The sequence below is a fragment of the Schistocerca serialis genome, chromosome 4 (assembly GCF_023864345.2).
Source record: "Schistocerca serialis cubense isolate TAMUIC-IGC-003099 chromosome 4, iqSchSeri2.2, whole genome shotgun sequence".
Lineage (NCBI taxonomy): Eukaryota > Metazoa > Arthropoda > Insecta > Orthoptera > Acrididae > Schistocerca > Schistocerca serialis.
In genome coordinates, this window is record NC_064641.1 from 435,166,903 (window position 1) to 435,190,781 (window position 23,879).

Consider the following 23,879-nt stretch of genomic DNA (forward strand, 5'->3'; position numbering starts at 1 on the left):
CGAAGTCAAGCTAGTGGCTCGAAGACCATCAAATTTTCATAGCTGATGACACTTCTCACTGACACTTGTGCGGGTTCGCCAAACGTTGCACTGAGAGCTGTTGTGGAGACTGTCACAGTAATACGGTAATGGTGGGATTCGGAAGCCAAAACACCAGTGCTGCTAATGGCTGAGCGGGGGGGGACATTTATACCTGGCTGTCCCGAGTATGTTGTGACAGTAGTCTGGTTCCCATCACGGCAGCTGAAGTGCGGCGTTGCGCCTCGGCATAAAGCAACACAGGCCACCGCCACGGCAGACGGCTGTGTTACAGGATGCTACTCCAGTACAACTTCAGCACCCAGCTGGAGCATATCGCCGGTGGCGAGACTGCACACCCTTCGGCGGGTTGCAATGTCGTGCCTGTGGCCAATGCCGCAACAGTATTCTCTTTCTGCGTCGACGTATGACTCGTCAGCAGGAAAATGGGATACACCGTAACGGTAGTGTTTATTTATTTGGTCGCACATGTAGGAACTACACAATTCAGCCAGATCATTATAACCACCTACCTAACAGCTAGTACGCCCATCTCTGCCACGGATAACAGTGGGGACGCCTCGTGACATTGGTAGGTCGCTGGAAGGAGTTGATACCACATCTGCACACATAAGATGACTAATTCCTGTACATTCCGGGAGGATTCTATGAGCTCTGACCCCACATTCAATCATACCATACATATATTCGATTGGGTTCTGATCTGGCGAGTTAGGGGGCCAGCACATCAATTGTAACTCGCAACTGTGTTGCTCGAACCACTCCATCACACTCTTGGCCTTGTAACATAGCACAATACGTTGCTGAAAAACGCCACTGGCGTCGGGAAACACGATCGTCATGGAGAGGTATGTGCTCAAATGTATGTGAATTGCTAATGGACCAAACTGCTGAGGTCATCGGTCCCTAGACTTACACACTACTTAAACTAACTTAACGCTAAGAACAACACTCACACCGATGCCCGAGGGAGACTCGAACCTCCGTCGGGAGGGGCCACACGATTAGTGACATGGCGCCTCCAACCGCGCGGCAACTCCGCACGGCGTCATGAAGATGTGTAAGGGGTCTGCAAACAGTGAGCTATACGCCTTGACCGTCATGGTGCCTTGCACGAGCTCCAGTGAATGTCACTCAGACCATAATGGAGCTGTCGCCAGCTTGTCTCCGTCCTGCTGTACTGGGGTCAAGGAGCTGTTCCCCTGGAAGGCGACGGATTCGCGCCGTCCCATTGGCGTGATAAAGAAGGTATCGGGATTCATCAGACCACGCAACGCTCTGTCACTGTGCCAACGTCCAGTGCTGATAGTCAAGTGCCCATTTCAGTCATACTTGCCAATGTCGTGGTGTTAACATTGGCACATGCATAGATCGTCGGCTGCGGAGGCCAGTCGTTAGGAGCGTTCAGTGCACTGTGTGTTCAGACACACACGTACCCAACCTACGACGTCTGACAACTGTAATGAGTGGAGAGCGCCCAACCCCACGACTTCTGGACGTGGTTTCTCCTTGTTTTCGCCACGTGTTGAAGACACTCACTACAACACTCCTGGAACATACGAGAAGTCGTACAGTTTCTGTAACGGTCGGACCGAGCCTCTGGGCCATCACAATCTCCCCCGGTCAAACTCAGATAGATCGTGCGCCTTCCCCATTCTACACACGGACAGCACGCCCACTGATACTACATGCACCGTGCGTGTGACTGACTAGCAGCCATTCCTCGCCAGGTGATGCTCGTATCGCCTGGACGGATTTGTATCGATAGTAGGTCGGTGGTCATAATATTTTGGATGATCAGTGTATACACAACAAGTCGAGAAAGTACAGTTGCTACTTTAAAACGCACAGATACAAATTTTTACCGGGCCTGTGTACACCGTTACATTGCTATCATCAAATTAAATTTTACATGTTGTGCGTATACGTAGTTACGTCGGCTCAGCTTATGCCATTTGACGTTTATTCTACCTCTCTGACCTGGTTCGAGCCTCATTTACGCGTCTGTGAGAGTTAGAGCAACACGGTTGAGTACTAAAACTTCATCCTTCTGAATGGCGAAGCTGCTCGTCGCCTTCATCAGGATCGTTCTCCATAACGTCCGACTTCATCACTTACCCTTTTCGACAAAATTACACAACGGGTTTGAGAAGGGGTAGCTTCACCGTCAGGAGGCGTGACAGAGGTGTTCCAAGGAGACACCAGGGGAAGACAAAGACCCAAGAAGACCTCAGTCCTAAATACCGATTTGTTTATTAGATCTAGGCTAAGGGGAAAGCGTCTGTGCCACCGCCTGAGGGGTCAAAGACAGATAATTGGCATGAGTGGCTTCTGGTACCGTTTCAGTGAAGCGAAATGCATCGAGGATGCGGTGCATCACACAATGCTTACTGTGAACACTTCAGACGAGAAGCGTAATGTTTCATATAGATAGGCCATTCTATAATTTATTATGCCTGCCGTGTTCAAAAGACTGAAGCAGATGGACACCCCCCCCCCCCCCCCCGGTGTCTATGTAATAGCCTGTGAGATATTGCAGTCAGACAGGTGAAATTGGTAAGCTCCGGAAAGAAATATGTGAGAAACACAAGGATGCCCTCAGGGCGCAATTTGTGGTCCAGAGACCTGGGATGTTGCCTTAGAGCCATTACTGAACCATCTTCGTAATATGACAAATACTAGGGTGGCACCTCCTACACAGATGATCTGCTAATTATAGTATCAGCCAACACAAAGATTAAAGTAGAAAAGATAATAGGGAAGTTCTTGTAACTCTTAGAAACTGGTGAATAGAAAATAAATTAAGGATAGCAGCACACAAAGCAATTTACATGTTACTAAAAGGAACATGGTCATCCTCGAGAAAAACCCATAAACAGAACAAATGACCAATCTGTGAAAACAAAAGGTAAATGTGAGTTCCACGTTATAAACATTGACGAAAATCAAGACTTACATGCACACTTAGGAATAGTTACCAGAGAGAGATATTAAAATACTCAGCAAAATAGCCTCTGACTGCAGTAACAACGTATCACAACGCAATCGTAACAGGTATTGTGAGCTAAAGGTCGAGTGTGAGGGTCCATAGAGCCAGAAAGGTAAAGACAGCACAGGCTTTCTGGGGAGAAGTGTACTTCTTTGCCTGATAGTGGTGTACAGCTCAACACTGCCTGAGGTGAGGTGCTGCGTGTGATCTTAGGCCGTAAGAAAGAGAGGTGGACAATATTGGCTCAAAAGGGAGAGCACGTTTACATAAAAGAGATTCTGTTCACAAAAGCTACATGAAATACGGAAATAAAGACAGTAATTAACAGAAAAGGCAAGAAATATGCGACAGGTCAGAAATATGGAGGAGAACCTACAAGTAGCTTCCTGACATAACTGAAAGATGAAGAGTATCACACCTCCTTCCGACCAAGGGAGCTACAGCTACCTGTCGGGATATGGTCCGTATTCCAGAGACACTTATGAATGTGAAGCATAACCTCTGGGAGTGTGCCATGAAACAGAATGCTACAGACCAGGACACGCTGAAAGTCCACTGGTGACGTCGAAGGCAGCGATAGCAATGTCGGCGATGGTGTGGCTTGATCATGATTGTTATGATGATAGAAGTGGTTGATGAGACTAGCAAGGGCAGAAACTGTTACGGTGATGCTGGAAGGTGCCTTTGCTGGTGGTGAGTGACGACATTTGATCAACTGTGAGTAGCCTCCACTTCGACTGCAATCCACCAGGGTTGAATTCCAAAGCTTCTGGCCTACATACTGGTGTCAGGATGCCACCACAAGGTGAAGTTTCTGAAATGGTGAGCCATCAAAGACAAGAGCATCTGAGATATACGCAGGATTCTTGTTATTTGTTTGCTGTTCTCCAGTATGTGCTCATAAAGTGAATGAGAGTCGACTTACAAGATGCTACAGCTGAATATTTCAACATCTGCTACTTGAAAGTCTTAAAAAGGCGCACCGTGACCGCAGTTATTCTGGATGGAATGAGGCCAACGTGAGGCGAACGTCTCCGTTTTGACGGTAAAATATTTGGGGATATTATCTGGTGTGATGTTCAACCTTTGCTTCAATATATGACGACTGGATCCCTGTGTTGCGACCCCCCTTCATAAGCGTCTTTTAATAGAATTCGGAGAATTTCTTTAAATGACCTGAAACTGATTGATGAAACCGTCTGACACAACAGTAAACGATAATGCTTCTGAGAGCAAGGCTTTTCTTATTACTTTTGGCAGTTATATTTTAATTTATACTAACATAGGGGTAGTATGATAATGCCATCGACACAACTAGAAATACAGATTTTAGCAAAGCTTCTAGCTACATAAGAGTGTAAATACGTTATGACCCTGGTGTTAATGCTCTGAAAATATTCCTCGTTTCATAAGATTGGTACCCGTAAACTAACAAACATTGCGATATGACTACCATTAATGTAACAAGTCACTGTGAGCAAACTCTCATAGCGTAAAGGAATATACAGGGTGTTCAAAAGAAAGTGTCAAATACCTTGAGAGGTGGCAGTACTCATCGAAACAAGAAAACTAAGTCCAATAAACATGGGTCCGAAAACGTATACATTCCGAGATAAACACGTGTTTACAGGAAGCGCTGCGCGGCGCTTGGTTGCATAGGCGTTGCATTGGTGGTCCGTCAAAAGTGTTGGCAGGGTATTATGATGTCTTACAGTACTCTACCTACCTTTAGGTGATCTGCAGTCAGTTGTGGAGCTCGAGTCGTCTTGTAGGCTACGTTAGTTTTCGTCGTGTTTGTGTGCCTTATTGTACAGTCAACCCTGGGTACCTACCTATCGTGGTGTTTTACCTTCTTCTAAAGGCGGATTCATTTATGTGTTTACTGTTATTGCACTGTTACCAATGTAAGCCTACTACTCGACAAGTGAAATGGTGGATATGATATTCTGCTATGGTTTAGCAAATGGACGTAGGCTAAGAGCCTGTGCCGTCTACGCTGAAAAATATTCACAGCGCAGAGCGATCTCTGAGAAGCTGAGCGGAAGGTTTTTCCAGCGCCTGAAGGACACAGATACCTTTGCACTTCGGAAGACTGACAGTGGAAAGTCCCGTACAGCCTTCACGCCTGACATGGAGGAGTATATGCTACATTCTGCTTGCGATGATTAGCGGCAGCAGAAGGCGTATCTCACTCTTTTATCTGGACAGGACGGGGAGCTTCATGAACAATTGCTGTACCCATATCATCCACAGCGCATTCAGGCCCTAAGGCCACATGATCATCATGGCATAACGGCGGTTCTGTCAGTGGCTGTTGTAGAAGTGTGCTGCAGATCCACCGTCCACAGCCAAGATTTTAATTACCTACGAGACAGTGTTTACAAGAGATGGTGATGTGAATTTCCATAACCAGCATGTATGGGAAGATGTAAATCCCCATGAAACTCAGCAAAGAGGGCATCAACACCGATTCCTAATCAATTTATTGGCAAGCGTCCTTGGCGATATATTGCATGGCCATACGTGCTACCACTAAGGTAAACTGGGCCGGCCGAAGTGGTCGCGCGGTTCTGGCGCTGCAGTCTGGAACCGCGAGACCGCTACGGTCGCAGGTTCGAATCCTGCCTCGGGCATGGATGTGTGTGATGTCCTTAGGTTAGATAGGTTTAACTAGTTCTAAGTTCTAGGGGACTAATGACCTCAGAAGTTGAGTCCCATAGTGCTCAGAGCCATTTGAACCATTTTTTAAGGTAAACTGGGGTGCATTATCTGGACTTGTACATCTTGGCCTGCTCCTTCCCCAGACCTCAATCCCGTAGACTTTTATAATTTTCAATGCTTCCAGTAGACTTTTGGCTATGGCGATATTTGAAGGAATTGTTCTACGCCACTCCAATCAACGATGTGCGGACACTACAGGGTCACGTCTTCAATACTTGCCAGCGGATACAACAACAACCAGGTATACTTCAAACGGTGCGTCATTCCTTACGCCGGAGGGCAGAGGGTGCACTGTCGTGAATGGACGCCACGTTGAACATCTACTGTAAACACTTGTTTACCGCACAAAGTATGCATTTCCGGACCCATGTTTATTGGACTTATCTCAAAACTACGCAATTCCAGACCTACGTTTATTGCACTTATTTTTCTCATTTCGATGAGTTCTGCCACCTGGCAAAGTATTCGACACTTTTTTTTAACACCCTTTATAAAAGGGCCTTTTATTTTGTGTAAAATAAGGCAAAATTACATACATGCTTTTCAACTGTCCAAATACAATCCGTCAGTATGTTTGCATCTTTCCTTACTTAAAAGACGTGTACAGCGTAAATGGTACTGCTTTTAGTATGGCCTAATATCGAACAACCAAAAGAATTAATAACTGGAAGCCTCAAAATCTTCATGAGTGCACCACCGGTACCGAAGTTCTGTGGAACTCGCAACTTACATTAATTGAACTGAAAATCGTCTAGAAAACTAATACACATTTTGTCTTCTGAGGGCAGTTAATATTAACCTGGATTTTTCTGAAGGCAGATCGTTTACAGAACAAGGGCTAATCGAACATATGTCACTGACTCCAATAGTTCTCAAAATTTGAGAATGATCTCGGGAGAAAATAATGCATAGGACATTTAAGACTAATTTAAATTATTATTAAATCATGAAAATTCTTGAACCATAGATACAAATGTCCACAATGGGCCAAAGTGTTTGCGCAAATACCACACGTTCACAAAAAGAGACAAGATCCCAATATACTTTCATATCCCTGTAATACTATAAAATGAGTGGGAAATCAACGTTTAATTCTACCTATATGCTTATTTATTTATTTTATTTATTTACATGTCAAGTTCCGTAGGACCAAATTGAGGAGAAAATCTCCAAGGTCATGGAACGTGTCAGTACATGAACTTACAACATAAAAGTAATAACAGATAAAAATAAATGTTCATGAACCTGAAAGAAAATCAGTCCATAAGTTTAAGCAAATGCTATCAGCATTACAATGAGAATCAGCTTAATTTTTCAAGGAACTCCTCGACAGAGTAGAAGGAGTGACCCATGAGGAAACTCTTCAGTTTCGATTTGAAAGCGCGTGGATTACTGCTAAGATTTTTGAATTCGAGTGGCAGCTTATTGAAAATGGATGCAGCAGTATACTGCACACCTTTTTGCACAAGAGTTAAGGAAGTCCGATCCAAATGGAGGTTTCATTTCTGCCGAGTATTAACCGAGTGAAAGCTGCTTGTTGTTGGAAATAAACTAATATTGGTAACAAGAAACGTCAATAAGGAATATACATATTGAGAGGCCAATGTCAAAATACCCAGACTCGTGAACAGAGGTCGACAAGAGGTTCATGGACTCACACCGCTTATTGCCCGAACCGCCCGTTTCTGAGCCAAAAATATCCTTCTAGAATGGGAAGAGTTCCCCCAAAACATAATACCATACAACATACGTGAATGAAAATAAGCAAAGTAGACTAATTTACTCACTTTCGATACCGTTCGAATAGTGAAAATGGCAGTATTCAGTCTTTGAACAAGATCCTGAACGTGGGCTTTCCACGACAGCTTACTATCTATCTGAACACCTAGGAATTTGAACTGTTCAGTTTCACTAATCTTATGCCCGTTCTGTGAGATTAAAACGTCGGGTTTTGTTGAATTGTTTGTTAGAAATTGTAAAAACTGAGTCTTACTGTGATTTAATGTTAGTTTATTTTCTACAAGCCATGAACTGAGGTCATGTACTGCACTACTTGAAACCGAGTCAATGTTGCACACAACATCCTTTACTACCAAGCTAGTGTCATCAGCAAACAGAAATATTTTAGAGTTACCCATAATACTAGAGGGCATATCATTTATATAAATAAGGAACAGAAGCAGCCCCATGGTGGCCAAGCGGTTAAAGGCGCTACAGTCTGGAACCGCGCGGCCGCTACGGTCGTAGGTTCGAATCCTGCCTCGGGCATGGATGTGTGTGATGTCCTTAGGTTAGTTAGGTTTAAGTAGTTCTAAGTTCTAGGGGACTGATGACTTTAGAAGTTAAGTCCCATAGTGCTCAGAGCCATTTGAACCATTTGAACAGGAGCGGCCCCAACACTGATCCCTGGGGCACCCCCCACTTGACAGTACCCCACTCAGATCCCACATCACAGCCGTTATCAACATTATGAATAATGACCTTTTGCTGCCTGTTGCTAAAGTAAGAGGTGAACCAATTGTGAGCTACTCCCGTTATTCCATAATGATCCAACTTCTGGAGCAATTTTGTGAGATCAACACAGTCAAATGCCTTGGTTAAATCAAAAAATACGCCAAGCGTTCGAAACTTTTTGTTTAGCCCATCCAGTACCTCACAGAGAAAAGAGAATGTAGCATTTTCAGTTGTCAAACGACTTCTAAAGCCGAACTGTACATTTGATAGCAAATCGTGTGATATAAAATGATCAATTAACCTTACATACACAGCCTTTTCGATAAGTTTTGCAAACACTGATGGCATAGAAATAGGTCTAAAATTATCTACATTATCCCTTTCTCCCTTTTTATAAAGCGGCTTTACTACTGAGTACTTTAATCGCTTAGTTAACTGACCATTCCTAAAGGAAAAATTACAAATATGGCTAAATACAGGGCTAACATGTGCAGCACAGTACTTTAATATTCTACTAGACACTCCATCATAACCATGAGAGTCCTTAGTCTTCAGTGATTTTATTATTGACTCAATCTCCTTCTTGTCTGTATCACAGAGGAGTATTTCAGACAACAATCTCGGAAAGGCATTTGCTAAGAAATTTATATGATTTCCTGTAGAAACTAAATTTTTATTTAATTCACCAGCAATTCTCAGAAAATGGTTGTTAAATACTGTACATGTATCTGATTTATCAGTAACAGAAATATTATTACTGCGAACTGACTTTATATCATCAACCTTGTGCTGCTGACCAGACACTTCCTTCACAACTGACCATATGGCTTTAATTTTATCCTGTGAAGTAGCTATTCTATTTGCATACCACATACTTTTTGCCTTGCTAATAACATTTTTAAGCACCTTACAATACTGTTTGTAATGGGCCACCATAGCTTGATTGTGACTACTTCTAACATTTTGATATAATTCACACTTTGTTCTACATGATATCCTTATCCCACTAGTCAGCCAACTGGGCTGTCCATTACTGCTAGTACCCCGTTTAGAATGTTCTAATGGAAAGCAACTCTCAAAGAGCATGAGAAATGTGTTATGGAAAGCATTGTATTTATCATCTATATTATTGGCACTATAAACATCTTGCCACTCTTGTTCCTTGACAAGTTTTGAAAAACTCTCTATTGCTGTTGGATTAACTTTCCTACGTAGTTTGTAATTAAATACGACGTTGGTTTGAGTACAAAAACCTTTTAATGTTAAAATTTGTGCATCATGGTCTGAAAGGCCATTGACCCTTTTACTAACAGAATGCCCATCTAGTAATGAAGAATGAATAAAAATATTATCTATGACTGTGCTACTATTCCCCTGCACCCTAGTTGGTAAAACACAGTTTGCATCAGATCATATGAATTTAGGAGATCTACCAACATCCTTTTCCTTGCACAATCATGTACAAAATTAATATTGAAGTCACCACATATAACTACTTTCTGGTACTTCCTACAAAGTGAATCAAGAACCCTCTCTAGCTTAAGCAAAAATGCTCTGAAGTCGGAGTTAAGGGACCTATAAACAACAGCAATTAGAAGTTTACTTTCACTAAATTCAACTAACGCTGCACAACTTTCAAATATCTGTTCAGTGCAGTGTCGTGATACGTCTATGTACTCAAATGAAATACAGTTTTTTACGTACAGAGTCACTCCCCCACCCCGCAAGGAACTCCTTGAAAAACAGCCAGCTAATCCGTAGCCTGGTAAAGGAAGCCTCTGAACTATCAAATTATTTAAGTGGTGCTCTGATATACCAATAATTTCGGAGTTAACATCTATTAGCAGTTCACTAACTTTATCTCTAATACCTCTTATATTTTGATGAAATATGCTAATTCCTTCTCTACTTGGAAACATTACATCCTCTGGAAGTGAGCCCTTAGTTAGAGGCACTTCCTTTAAGCAGGTATACTTATCAACTGACTTCAGTCTAAAAAAGATGCAGTTCTAACACCAACTACTACAGGAATTTTTCCATGCGTGATACCACTACCACCACCACCACCACCCACTACACTGTCACCTATAAGCTTAGCCAGCCTTCCCTTCCCATACCTATTGAGGTGCAGGCCATGCCTAGTGAAACACCATCTACTGATAGACCCAACTGGCACCACTGAGAGGTGATCGATGCCCTCCGCCATCAGTGCCCTCCCCAGCCCCACATTAACACGCCTAACAGCCGCATTAAGGTGAGGCCGATCATGACGCTGAAACAGTTGCACGAAATGCACATTAGTGCCACCAGTTTGAGCAGCTATCTTAACCAAGTCACCACTGACATCATATTCCCCGTCCTTATCGAGACTGTTCACTGCTCCACCCACTGTCACTACCTGATTCTCTTTCGTAAAATTCTTACATAACTCCCCTATGCTTTCAGTCACCTGAGCCAATCCTGCACTGGGCTTCACGATGCTGGTGACCTGGTACTCACTCCCCAACACTTCCTGCAACTGCTGGCCCACACCTCTACCGTGGGAACTACCTAGCAGCAGCACCTTCTTTCTGCTAGACTTTGCAACTAACCTAGGCCTGCTAATTGCTGAGGACTGCTGCAAGTTACCTACATCTACGGCTACACGAGGCTCCTCTCCACTCAACTCTGACAGTTGGTCGTATCTATTGCATGTATGCAAAGTAAAGCTGTCTGAATACCTCCTCTTCCTAGCTACCTCCTTGCCAACTGCCAGTTCCCATTCCCCACCACCCTTCACCCTCCTCAACCTATCTAGTTCCACCTTTGCGCATTGTAACTGCACCTGAAGGGCACAGATCTTGCGCTCCTGCTCTATTAACTTGTTTCTACTACAGATTCTACATTCCCAGGAGAGGATCTCCCTAAAATGACCACTGCCTTCCCCACTGCATTCCCCCCAATGAAAATACTTTGAACAAATCCCACACCGTAATCCACTACTCACAAACCTACGACAGAGCCCACACTTTTCACTAATGGTAAAAATTTTACAGTTACTCAAAAAACTAGAACTGTTTAAGAACCAACAATAATGGTCTCGAAATCCTCTGCCTACGAAGAAAGCAGCTACTTGTATTAATACTACTACAACACAGCCGATACCAATACCAGCAAAACTTCACAAAATTATTAGCTAACACCAAAAAATTAAAACGACCACTGTAACACTAAGCGAAGTTAACACACTAAATGAAAATTTTACTGAAATATTTCACTAGAAAGAATAATAAACGTCAGTTGAAAACTAAACCACGAAATTTACTAACGAGTTCAACACACTGAAAACTATAAAACACAGCGAACGACAATTACAAAAGTTTATTAAGTCGTTATTTCGCCACAAACGGCACGCAACACCGCTGAAATCTATTAAATTTAATAATTGTATTACAGAGCACAAATAAGTTTGTCAGTACCTAGCTTATATCCGCTACAGCTGCAGTGCACGCCGCAAAATGTAAACACACTACTGAGGGACGAGGCTTCGACGAACGACGAAAGCACACTCACAAATAATAGACCACTCGAGTCAATAACACAGGAAGAAAGACTGAAAAAGTGGTTCAAATGGCTCTGAGCACGGCCACCGCGGCCGGCTGAAGAAAGACTGAGCTTAATGAAAATCCACTAATAAGTTACTTTTACGGCAAATATTAAAACAAATAAACTTTAAAATAAGTAAATGAAGTCTAAAATTTATAAAATATTAACAAGCTATTTCAATAGCAGTGCAGCACACGTGACGTCTCACCAAAGTCCTGACTTACTGATGACTTACTGAAAGATAGATATTGATACTTGCACAGTCGGAAAAATTATCGATCCAAACACACCTGAGTACTCAAGTGCACTGGAAAACCGTGTAAGATGTAACCACACCAGTGAAGCGCAAGTATGCAACATTCTCACAAAAATTCCGTGAAACCGCAGCTGTGTAATGGCCATGTAAAATTATTCACAAGACAATGTACGTGAACTTTTACTAAGTTGCCCTCAAACAGTGCGATGTAAACACCGTCTCCAGCTGCGAATGAAGCGCGCAAACAAGAAATAGTAAGTGATTTGCTCTAACACACGATGGCCATGCGAACTCCAATTTAACCGCTTGGCTACCTGATCGGCTGACAAAGCTCGGTGCTCGAACTATTGCTTGTAGGTATATTGCATAACCAAAGATAAAACTGCATTAGCAAACGAAGCTATGGGCAATATAGTCTTCGTATCACGCATGTGAATCATAACTCTGCGAGTAAATTTTGTTTCAAACGCCTTTCTAACATATTTCTTTCAGGCTACATTGATAAAACCAGCTCATTGTCATGGTTCCGTAGGAGTAATACAGAGTAAAAACACTATGCTCCTCCATGATGGTCACCAGATACTCGACAAGCCCCCATTAAGAATAAACATGGCCTAGGTGGGCGATAAACATAACAACCACAACAGATTGGTATCAATGTATGTTTTATTTGTGAAATTCCATCTTCATTACATAAACTGCACAACATCGGTTTTGGCTATTGCGTTCTTCAGATCTGGTAAAAATAGAAAAACATTTGTGCAGCAGCCTCATTTGATTTAGATGAAACAATTTGTGCAACAGGTCTAGTGATACATAAGAAAAGTAGAAGACAGAAAAATAGAAGACACTAACATGATTACCAGCCATACATATCATAAAAATATAGTGATGTAAGTACCAAAGTCAGTCTATATAACTAGGTGCATAATTAGTGCTGCTAATGGCCTGGGTGCGTCCTGTGTTTATACAGATAACTGTGGCCAGTAGAGGCCACTCATGTGAGGGTACATCAGTAACCAGAATTGTAAATTCAACAGTTGAAAGGCAGTAAACATAGTCATTAATTAAAATTATTTCACATGGCGAAAGGAAAAAAAAGTGTTCAAATGTGTGTGGAATCCTGTGGGACTTAACTGCTAAGGTCATCAGTCCCTAGCCGCGCAGGATTAGCCGAGCGGTCTCAGGCACTGCTGTCATGGACTGTGCGGCTGGTCCCGGCGGAGGTTCGAGTCCTCCCTCGGGCATGGGTGTGTGTGCGTTTGTCCTTAGGATAATTTAGGTTAACTAGTGTGTAAGCTTAGGGACTGATGACCTTAGCACTTAAGTCCCTTAAGATGTCACACACATTTGAACATTTTTTTCATCAGTTCCTAAACTTACTCACTACTTAACCTAAATTATCCTAAGGACAAACACACACGCATGCCCGAGGGAGGACTAGAACCTCCGCCGGGACCAGCTGCACAGTCTATGTCTGCGGCGAAAGGAAATCGTCTCACAATAAAACATGTACTGACATGCAATGTGTGGAAATAAAATGCAAACTAAATATCCGCATAAAAAGTGTAAGGAATAATAATACGGACCTCATAGTCCGGCAAAATAAATAACAGTTAGTTGTATAAAAGTCAGATTAAAAAATTTAAAAGTAAACATCACACCTATAAACCCAAAACATTTAGTATGACAAAAGAAGCAAGTATAACGGTAAGTGTGAGATAATTAACAGGACAGTGACTATTAATTGAAATGTCGATAGTCGATGAGACGTTCGGAGTAGAATCTCAGTGGCGCCGCCTTGTGGCTTCTCTGAAAGAAGTTTATGTTTTCCTGCGGCGGAGCTTGCGGAAGAAGCCCAGTCTCCTTCCGTTGGTGGACGGCGCACTCTACCACAGGAAGAACTGCTGCGGCGCGCGACGCTGCTCCCAATACATCGAAATAAACATCCAACTTAATCTCATTCTATTCAAAAATGGTTCAAATGGCTCTGAGCACTATGGGACTTAACATCTGAGGTCATCAGTCTCCTAGAACTTAGAACTACTTAAACCTAACTAACCTAAGGACATCACACACATCCATGCCCGAGGCAGGATTCGAACCTGCGACCATAGCGGTCGCGCGGTTCCAGACTGAAGCGCCTAAAACCTCTCGGCCACATTGGCCGGCTCATTCTATTCATTCAGCAGTAATACCTGTTGCTGTTTCCTTCGTACATAAATTTCCAATTCTTCTAGTAGGTTCAATAACAGTCTTTTTGGCACCTTACGCAACACTTTTTGGTATTTGAAATAATTTTGTTTAACGACTATATACATCGTATTTTAACCATTCAATTTACAATACTTGTTACTCATTCATCTTAGAATTAGTGCCTTCTCCTGGCCTCAGTTATTTGTATAAATACAGCAGGCCTCCATCCCATCACCAACAGTTACTATACACCTAGACATATAGATTGACGTTGATAACTACATCATACTACTGTTCTGGTACATATGGCCGTTAATTATTTTAGTGCTTTTTTGTTTTTCTAAATTATCACCAACTTTTTAAGAAACTGCTTCAGTTAATACGACTTGTGCTGTTACAAGACAGCGTTTCTACTATTTGAAACAGATCTGAAGATGGCGACGACCGAAACCGGTACTTGTGATTTTATGTGACCTAGACCGACCTTTAAAAATAAAGTGCGATAAAATGATCGCGGATTCAGTTGGTTTAACTGTGGAGAGGTAAGTGCGAAGAGGGACGCAGGTTTTCAGTAGTGGCAGAGGCAACAAACGGCATTATTGACTGATATGGTAATGCCCTTCTTGTGTTGGTACTGCGAACGACTGAAAGCAAGGGAAAATTACAATCGTTATTTCTTCCCGAGAGCATGCAAGGCTACTGTTCGGCTTAATGATGATGACATCCTCATGAGCAAAATACTCCGTGAGTAAAATAGTCCCACCAGTAGGATCACAGGGCGAGGAATACTCAGGAGTATTTAATCATCAGGTAAAACAAAGCTTGCATTATGTCGGCCACAGTGTGGAATATTTAATCCCTTATTCGAGAAGGTGAGTTACAGAATATAAAAACGGAATCGAATAGGGTAAGGATAGATATAGTGAGTATTAGTGACGGTGGCAAGAATATCATGACTTCTGCTAGGTCAATACGTTGTTATAAATACAAAATCAAATAGGGATAATGCAGGACTAGGTCTCTAAGAAAATAGGAATGCGGATAAGCTGCTAAGAAAACCGTGGTGAAAGCATTATCGTGAACAATATAGACACTAATCCGACACCTGTTGCAGTAGTAAAGGTTTATATGCCAACTATCTCCGCAGATGATGAATAAATTGAAAGAATATAGAGGGACCTAAAAATACATAAACTGTTTAATTGCCCATAACTCCGATAATAATTGATTAATTGACGTCACATTTTCGTTGAAAATGCAGCCTAAAGATCAAATTATCGAAAGCAGTACAGGTGTTCGAGGTGTCCACCATTAATACCCACACATAGGCGATGCCGCTGAACTGCTGCACCGGCTACTGACTGCAGTGTGTCCAGCTGGATTCCTGCACGGGAATGTTCGATGCATTCTGGAGGCTAATCCAATGTGCGTGGTTTTTGTCGAAAAAAAATAAATCCTTTGGTGCTCCTCAAAGCTAAAAGTTCAGAGACCTTAATTTGGAGAAAATAGTGGAATTGACGGCACCTATTCATCCTCCACATCACGCGGTACATTTTCGTAGAGGTACTCCGTGAAACGATTGTGGCGGTGTGGTGGGGCGTCCTCTTGTTGACAGTAAAACCTTTCGTCTCCATACATCTCACAGATGGCAGATAAAATTAATCTCTCTAGCTTCTTTAGGTACACCTCACCCATACCTGTGCCATCAAAGAACAGCCAAATCGAACCCCGATAATGTAACTCACACCACACGTTCCCTCCAAGTTACTTCACGACTTTCTCCACATTAACGTATAGATTTGAGGCGGTTCAGCAGACGGAATTTTGGCGGTTTATTGTACCATAGAGTTTAAATTGCGTCCCACACAACCATCTCTGCAAACACTTCATTGATACACACCTTACCATTAAATCACTCGTACTCGTTTCTACGATATGTGTCGGAGTCGTTAATTGCGTATAGCAGATTTAACATGCAGCACTTACACTGAGCACGCTTCAGAAAACGTTGATCACTTGAGTGACTCAACATGGTTTCACGGGAACTCTGTCTCACAGACTTACGTGGAGAGAGAGTGAATTGTTGTTAACACAGCACTGGAGTTCGCTGGACTTGCTGCTGTCGTCATAGGTCCTATATCGTAGTTTTTGTAGATCTTTAACACGACCTCAGCGGAGATTAGTTTAGGTTCTGCGAAAGTGTTACAGCACGTGAGGCAATACTGAGCCTACGACGTATCTAAGAAGATGCGTTGAAGAAACGCAAACCTACGTTTATAACATTTATAGATTTAGGGGCTATGGAAACTCTGGAAATTCCGAATGCTGTTGATCACGAAACTGTTCCACCAACTGATGTCGGTGTTCTTCTTCTCCTGTTTACTGCTGTTGTTTCAATCCTACTTGTTGCAGATACTGTCCTTGTCGTTCAAAATGTTTTTTCTTGTTGTGAGTCTCTGCTTACCACTTCGTTTTTCTCACTTGAAGTTCTTGTTTCCTCGTCATTAATTTTGTAAATATGTAGATTAGATAAAATTACATTAGATATTCTCTTGTTCCATAGATCCATGGAAGAGACTCTGAAGAATGTAGGAAGTGTCGTAAAACCACAACAAGTAATAACATATGTGTAAACAAGGGCCATACTAATGTACTAATGCTCCTTCTAGAGGACGTAAATGAAATGGTACTCATGGATGTTGAATAACTCAAGACAATACTTAAAGCTATAAAAGGAACAAATAAATTATGTACTGAGTGTCTGATGGACTGATAAGAATGGCTTCAGATACAGCCACTCCAGTGAAAATTATCGACTGCCAAGAAGGTGCTATCATGAACAGCGAACGCAGAATTCTGAAGAGCGTCCATAAACGAAATCCGTATCCCACGTCATTCATCTCTGCGTCATCCTTCATGATGTTGAAGAAATGGCAGCACCCTCAAATAGGTGGCTTTAATCTTGCTTTGTGTCATTACTATCACTGCACAACAATATAGCGCCTCTCGTTGTAACTTCACTACAGCCTTATACACTCTATATAGTGTTGACTACTATTTGTTCGTGATGAATGCCCTCGTTAAAAGGAAAGTGTAAGGAGTATGAAGACTTTAGATAGGAAATATTATTGTGAAATGATTATTAATATGAGAGGAGAAGAATAAATTAATAATAAAAACTTAAAAACTTTAAGGTAAAGTAAGACCGTCATTTTCTGAGCGGTCGAAGGAATCCGTATAATAACAGTATATGAATTTATGAAGATCCTTTGCGTGATTTCAACAGCTTTTTCCTCGTCCATCTTGGTGTTTCAACAAAATAATGCAGATCAGCTCGAAGAGAAATTCAGTCTAGAATGCTTTTTATAATTCAGCAAGCTCAGTTACGTTATGGAATGGCTTCTGCAGTTATGTAATTATCAGAATGATTCTTATCTCCTTGTTAGAGGGATTACAATTTTTTGTTTAGTGCCTGTCATTGCAATATAAATTATCAAACTGTGGTCGCCCAGAATAACACACAATACTTTATGATGTCTGTTACGATGTAGATGACACTTGATGTATTTTCATCCATAAAAGAGAAGAGAATTTCAGGGTTATACCATGGTCACATAGAGGTATAAAGTAATAATTTGTGAATTCAAAACAAAGTGCATCTTCCTTATGTATTTCCTAAAAACACTCAGACTAGTAATTCGCCCTCAAAGGGGAGAACTTAAGACCTATTGCCATCGAAAAACTGTTCTTTGGTATTAATCGCGATTATGAACACAAGTGTATGCTCTCCTGGTTTAAAGCAGGGCCCGCCATGGCGAGCCAAACTTCACGTATGCAGCCTGTGCGGGCTGCGTGCGGACCATGGCCCCTCCTGTCACTGGGCTTTTCTCGGTCCTTATCGGTAGTATATTTCATTTAGCATTGCGGTGCGGCATTTTGCGGTCGGTAGAATCGTGGTGTCGGTGCTATTTACTCCACGCTATTTGTTCGTATTATGAAGACGTTCATAGGTCCATTTGCTGTTTGCACAAAAAGAGGCAATCTAGCAATCTGTTGTCACAATCCCTTAAAATGAATGGGAATCACTGAAGAGAGGGACCAGAATTCTCAATTTGCATAAGCGACGGATACTGCTTGCTTGCTAGGAAACGACGTTATAACGTTGCGGATAGAATTAAAACTTTCAGACGACAATGAAAGAGCAACAACTCCGAAAGGTCGACAGACGAGACTCATTGTTCTGCACATTAACAAGCACTTTGTGCTAAATTTGCAGGCGTGGAGCACTTGAAGGAATTGGCGGTACGAATAGTAAACTATCTGAAGTCGCGCACATTATTCCATTTCCAGTTTCAACAGTTTTAACTTGGAATGAACGGAGAGTATGGAGGCATCATATATTACTGCGAAGTCCGTTGGTTGAGCCAAGGGACATGCCTGGGCCTATTTTTCGATTTAAATATTGCTGTTGAATTTATGGTTCAAATGGCTCTGAGCACTATGCGACTTAACTTCTGAGGTCATCAGTCTCCTAGAACTTAGAACCAATTAAACCTAACTAACCTAAGGACATCACACGCATCCATGCCCGAGGCAGGATGCAAACCTGCGACCGTAGCGGTCGCTCTGCTCCAGACTGTAGCGCCTAGAACCGCACGGCCACTCCGGCCGGCTTTCAATTTATGAAGGAAAAAGGAGAGCAGGAAAGAAAATTAGAACACGATATTGCAGTGAAGGTACGCCGCATCGTAATTCGGAATAACACAGGCACTGCAGTATTGTATTTAACCGCCGACACCAGCAAATGACTTTCAAACAAAATTCCTCTCCTGTACGGGAATATACATAACGGATGTATGAATACAGGTTGTAGACAAACGGTTGGCGACGTGTGGAGATTAGGATCTGGCCGTGAGTTGTGCTCAGATAGCCAGGTGGTAAGGCGACCGCTCGTGATGACCAGGAAATTCGGGTTCTAGTCCCGGTCCGGAACAGATTTTCATTGCCATCATTCCATTATGCAGCTGTTGGTTATCGATATTCGCGACAACGATTACATTTAGTGAAAATTAGAACATCCGGAATAGACTGCAGACTTCACATCTTAAGTAGACCTGACTGCACACTGCTCACACTAAGACATTTCGAGATAGCTCCTTCTTGATTTGATGGGGATGCGTTTAAAAAAGATCGCGTTGTAGAATGGACACAGTCTGATAAAGACAATCCAGTTCCCTAAGCTCACAGGCTTTAAAGAAAGCTCAAGATCTGAAGAATTAGCCGCTCGCGGTGACCGAGCGGTTCTAGGCGCTTCAGTCCGGAACCGCGCGACGGTTACGGTCGCAGCTTCGAATCCTGCCTCGGACATGGATGTGTGTGATGTCCTTAGTTTAGTTAGATTTAAGTAGTTCTAAGTTCTAGGAGACCGATGACCTCAGATGTTGCGTCCCATAGTGATCAGAGCCATTTGAACCATTTGTCTGAAGAATTCATTGTGACGTAGCAAGAATTACAGCGATAGTTTCATAAAGGTTTTTCATGACATATGTTCTCGATCTGTTACCGTTGAAAGGAACCCTATGCATGTGCAAATGTAACTGACTGGCCTCCAAGACGATTCCATTTTTAATTATAAATCCTTTAATATTAAAAGTGTCCAGGATGTCTTCATTGCTTTTCTCAGGTAGATTTTCCAAGTCTCCATAATGAGGTTGCAAAAGTGCTACAATATTTCAGTCGACGTATTTATGTGAAAGACTTCTTTTGAATTACGAACTAAGTAAGTCACGATTACTTGGCAACTTGAGTGTAAAACTTTGTAAAATTGTCTGCGTTTGTCCGTAAGCCGACAGTTTGTAAGAGATAGAAATCATGTCTTCAGCGTGCCAAAAATAATTAATTAATACTGAAAACTTGTTTTGCTCGTCCTCTATGTTCTTGAGAAATGTGAAATAGAAAACCAAGTAGTACGCAGTGCGACCGCACTACCACTTACATTCTGACAGCGCAGTGTGGCAGTGCAGGAAATGTGAAGCGAGGCTGATCGCTTTGGCAATCAGGTTGAGGCATGGTCCATAAGCCGAAATCTTGACCATCCCTGGTTTCAAAGATACAACAATGACGCCAGTAACTACTTTGTATGAAGCATCATAGTAATGGTAGTACTAGAGGCACTCGTATTTACCATACTAAAATAATGCAAGATAATATCAGAGACAGAAATATGACAAGGTAATTTCACTTCTTTATTAAATTATCTAAAGTCATAACCACCTCAGAACCAGATCAACAATTTCCCACAGCATTAACAATATACTACCTACTGTTTTAACATAATCTCCTCTTTCAGGGACGAATCACGCTGGTGACATATTCGTGCTCTTTGTGAGAGATGATACTGTATGTAACCTGGATCCAGAGTCAGAGGAGGATCAGGTGCGCAGGAATATGGTTCGGTACTGGACCAACTTCGCTAAGTATGGGTATGTACAGACATGATTAGTTCTTTCTTCTTCTGTAATCAGATTTTAAAAATTATTTCTCAAATATTGCTTTCACTGTCGTTAGCTGAACAGTCTGAAGTAGGACATTAAATACAGTTTCGGCTGTTTGCTAAAAATTCCAGCAACTGCTTTTCGTTCTAAACGCTTTCTTAAAACTATAGTTGCCTAAATCATGTACCTTAAAAATGTAATTCCTAAGCGTCAGCTGATTTACATCAACTTTGATTTTCCGCAGAAATCCAACCCCGGAGGCGGATCCTGTGATCTGGGAGCCGTACGACAATGTGACCCGCAGCTACATGCTGATGCAGTCCAACTTCTCCCTCGCTCACAACAAAGACGCAGAGCGGATGGACTTCTGGTACCAGAACGTTCCGCTGCAACCATACGCTGACAACTTCTAGAAAAATATGGAGAGATTTGACAACCTAAAGCTTCCTGAGACATGAGACAAGATGTTTACTCTATTATCATAATTACATAGTATCGTTTGATGGCCTAGTATTGTGTTACCAATATGTAAAAATGACTACAACTCCAGCTGTGGATAAGTAGTTATTGTTCTACGCAGATTAATTCAGTACAAATAATTATCCGACATTTACTGAAAGATGAAAATAAATTGCTACTCAACGTTTTACATAACTCATGATTGGGATAGTGTTTATGTGATCGGAAAACCCTTTCTCGATGCTCTTTTGACCACGGTCAATCGCTACGAGCAGTCGCCTGCGTAATGGAGGTAAAAGTGTAGCTGAAATAACAAATGCTTTAAGGCGAGTGCTTTGTGCCTCCAATCTGTGAACCAGAGGAAGCGACTCCTGATGGCCGTTGTCTGTCAATGTTCCTCCAACGTAACTACAAGCGATTTCTCAAAATGACTGCCATCACGAGAAGCTTCCTACCGAATCGGCGCAAACCACAGTGACACTTTTCGAACATTCACCTGCTACTGTGAGAAGTAAAGCATGGAACTTTTGTCCGCTACCTACAAATTATGGCTTACAGTTACCTCGAGCAGAATGATTCGGAACTATAATGTCTTTTTGTATGTGACTTGGGCTGTGACGACACGCCCTATAAGCCACGCAAGCAAATATCCTCTAGGTGTTCGTTCCGAGAAACAACACAACCGGCTAAACACCGGGGACCGCCAAGAAGATGGAATGGAATATGGAAACAATGGTGTCTGGTCTCTCCACTCAGAAGTACAGTATTTGAAGCTTGATGATAAGGAGCGTGTGGAGGCAGTCAGGTAGCAATGTACGTCCCACACGGGGGATAAACACCAAGGTGAGTTAGTTACGCCAGCGGCCGCTGTAATGTACATATATCGGATACATCTCGTAGTTATGTGGGGTAGTATCCGGACAGCATTCATACCCACAATTAAGGGTTCCTCTTTTAAGCCGATAACGCAAAACTGTGGAACCATTGTCTGGGGTTAGCGTCTAGTAATTAAAGTGTCCTGGGTTCCGGATTCGAACCTAGCCTTTTCTTACATTTGATGTAAAAGTCATGAGCATACGAGTATGGCGGCCGAAAACTACCTGTATAAGAAACCATTACCGACCCACTATCGGCCTGGTCAAGGCAGAGGAACAGACAGGGATTCAGAGCATTCTCTTACACTTGGGGTTCGAAACTACAAGTAAAAGGCGGAAGAATCAGCAATGATCATCGGTTTGCGAATGGAGAAGGCAATGGAAACTATTGCATCAAGGACAAATAACGCGTATTCACAGGACATGTAACTTGTAATTGACAAAGTGCCACAATGATCTCTCCATTGGCAAAAGATTCCTGATTAGTCTCCCATCAGTATCTCTGTGAGGGGCTACCAGGTAGCAAGTGGCGACTAGAGAAAAATGGACTAACCAAGCAAAGTGTTACACTCTATAAGTCGGGGTCGTGGAATGTCAGAAGTCTTAACGTGGCCAGGAAGCTAGAAAATATGAAGAGGGGAGTGCTAAGGATCATTATAGATATAGTGGGTGTCAGTAAAGTGAAATGGAAAAGAGATAAATATTTCTGGTCAGACGAGTGTAGGGTAATATCAACAGCAGCAGAAGTGGTATAACAGGAATAGGATTAGTTATGAATAGGAAGGTAGGGTAGAGGCTGAGTTGCGGTAAATAGTGCAGTTCTTATCAGAAACGACAGAAAACCAACATCGACCGGTATACATCCTGAGGTTGCAAGCAGAAGAGACATAGAAAATGTATAAGGATATTGAACGAATAATTCAGTACGAAAAGGAAGATGAAAATTTCATGATCAGAGGGACGATTGAAATGCCGTTGTAGTGGAAGGAGTGGAAGTAAGCGTTGGAGAGAATATGTGATTGACAATACGAATGACTAATTGACTTTTTCAATAAATATCAACTAGTAATAGCGAATATTACATTCAAGAATCACAAGAGGAGGAGGTGTACGTTGGTAAAGCATGGAGACGTGAGAAGATTGCAGATGGATTACATCGTGGTCAGACCGAGATTCCGAAATGAGATATTGGATTCTAAGACGGACCCAGGAGCAGGTATAGACAGGGATCACAATTTAGTGATAATGAAGAATAGCCTGAAGTTAAGCATGATGTGGAAGAATCAATGCGGAAGGAAACTGGGATACACTGAAGTACTGAGGAAGTGTGATACGCGTTTGAAATTCGCTGAAGATGTGGACACCGCGATAAGAAACACCACAAGCTGAGTTGCGCAGAATAACCCATGACAGATGAAGCAAGGAGGACATAAAAAGCAGACTTGCCCAGACAGAAAATAGCATTCCTGGGCAAGAGAAGACTACTAATTTTAAACATAGGCCTTAACCTGAGGAATAAATTTTGAGAATGTACCATTGGAGCACAGTATTTTATGGTGGTGAGTCATTCACACTGGGAAACGTGGGATAGAAGAGAATCAAAGCATCTGAGATGTGGTGCTCAAGAGTAATGCTTGTCGAAGGAAGGAACATAAGGAAAACACTGACAAGAACAAGTGACAGGATGATAGGATATGTGTTAAGACATCAGGGAGAAACTTTCAGATCCCTGCCTCGTATCGCAGCTTGAAATTCAGAGTTGACAAGCTAGTCACAGAGGAGAGACCATCGGGAGCATACGTGTTTCGGTT

At 42.2% G+C, this 23,879-nt stretch overlaps 1 protein-coding gene across 1 annotated transcript in view; it reads left to right on the top strand.

Annotated features, from left to right (window-relative positions):
* LOC126475043 (acylcarnitine hydrolase-like) overlaps nucleotides 1-21,366 on the top strand; it is a 96,597-nt gene extending 75,231 nt beyond the window's left edge. The window contains exons 9-10 of the mRNA XM_050102590.1: nucleotides 20,590-20,722; nucleotides 20,979-21,366. Coding sequence (XP_049958547.1) covers nucleotides 20,590-20,722; nucleotides 20,979-21,147 — 302 coding nt within the window. The 3' untranslated portion in view covers nucleotides 21,148-21,366. The remainder of the gene's footprint in view (nucleotides 1-20,589; nucleotides 20,723-20,978) is intronic.
* The last annotated feature ends 2,513 nt before the right edge of the window (nucleotides 21,367-23,879 follow it).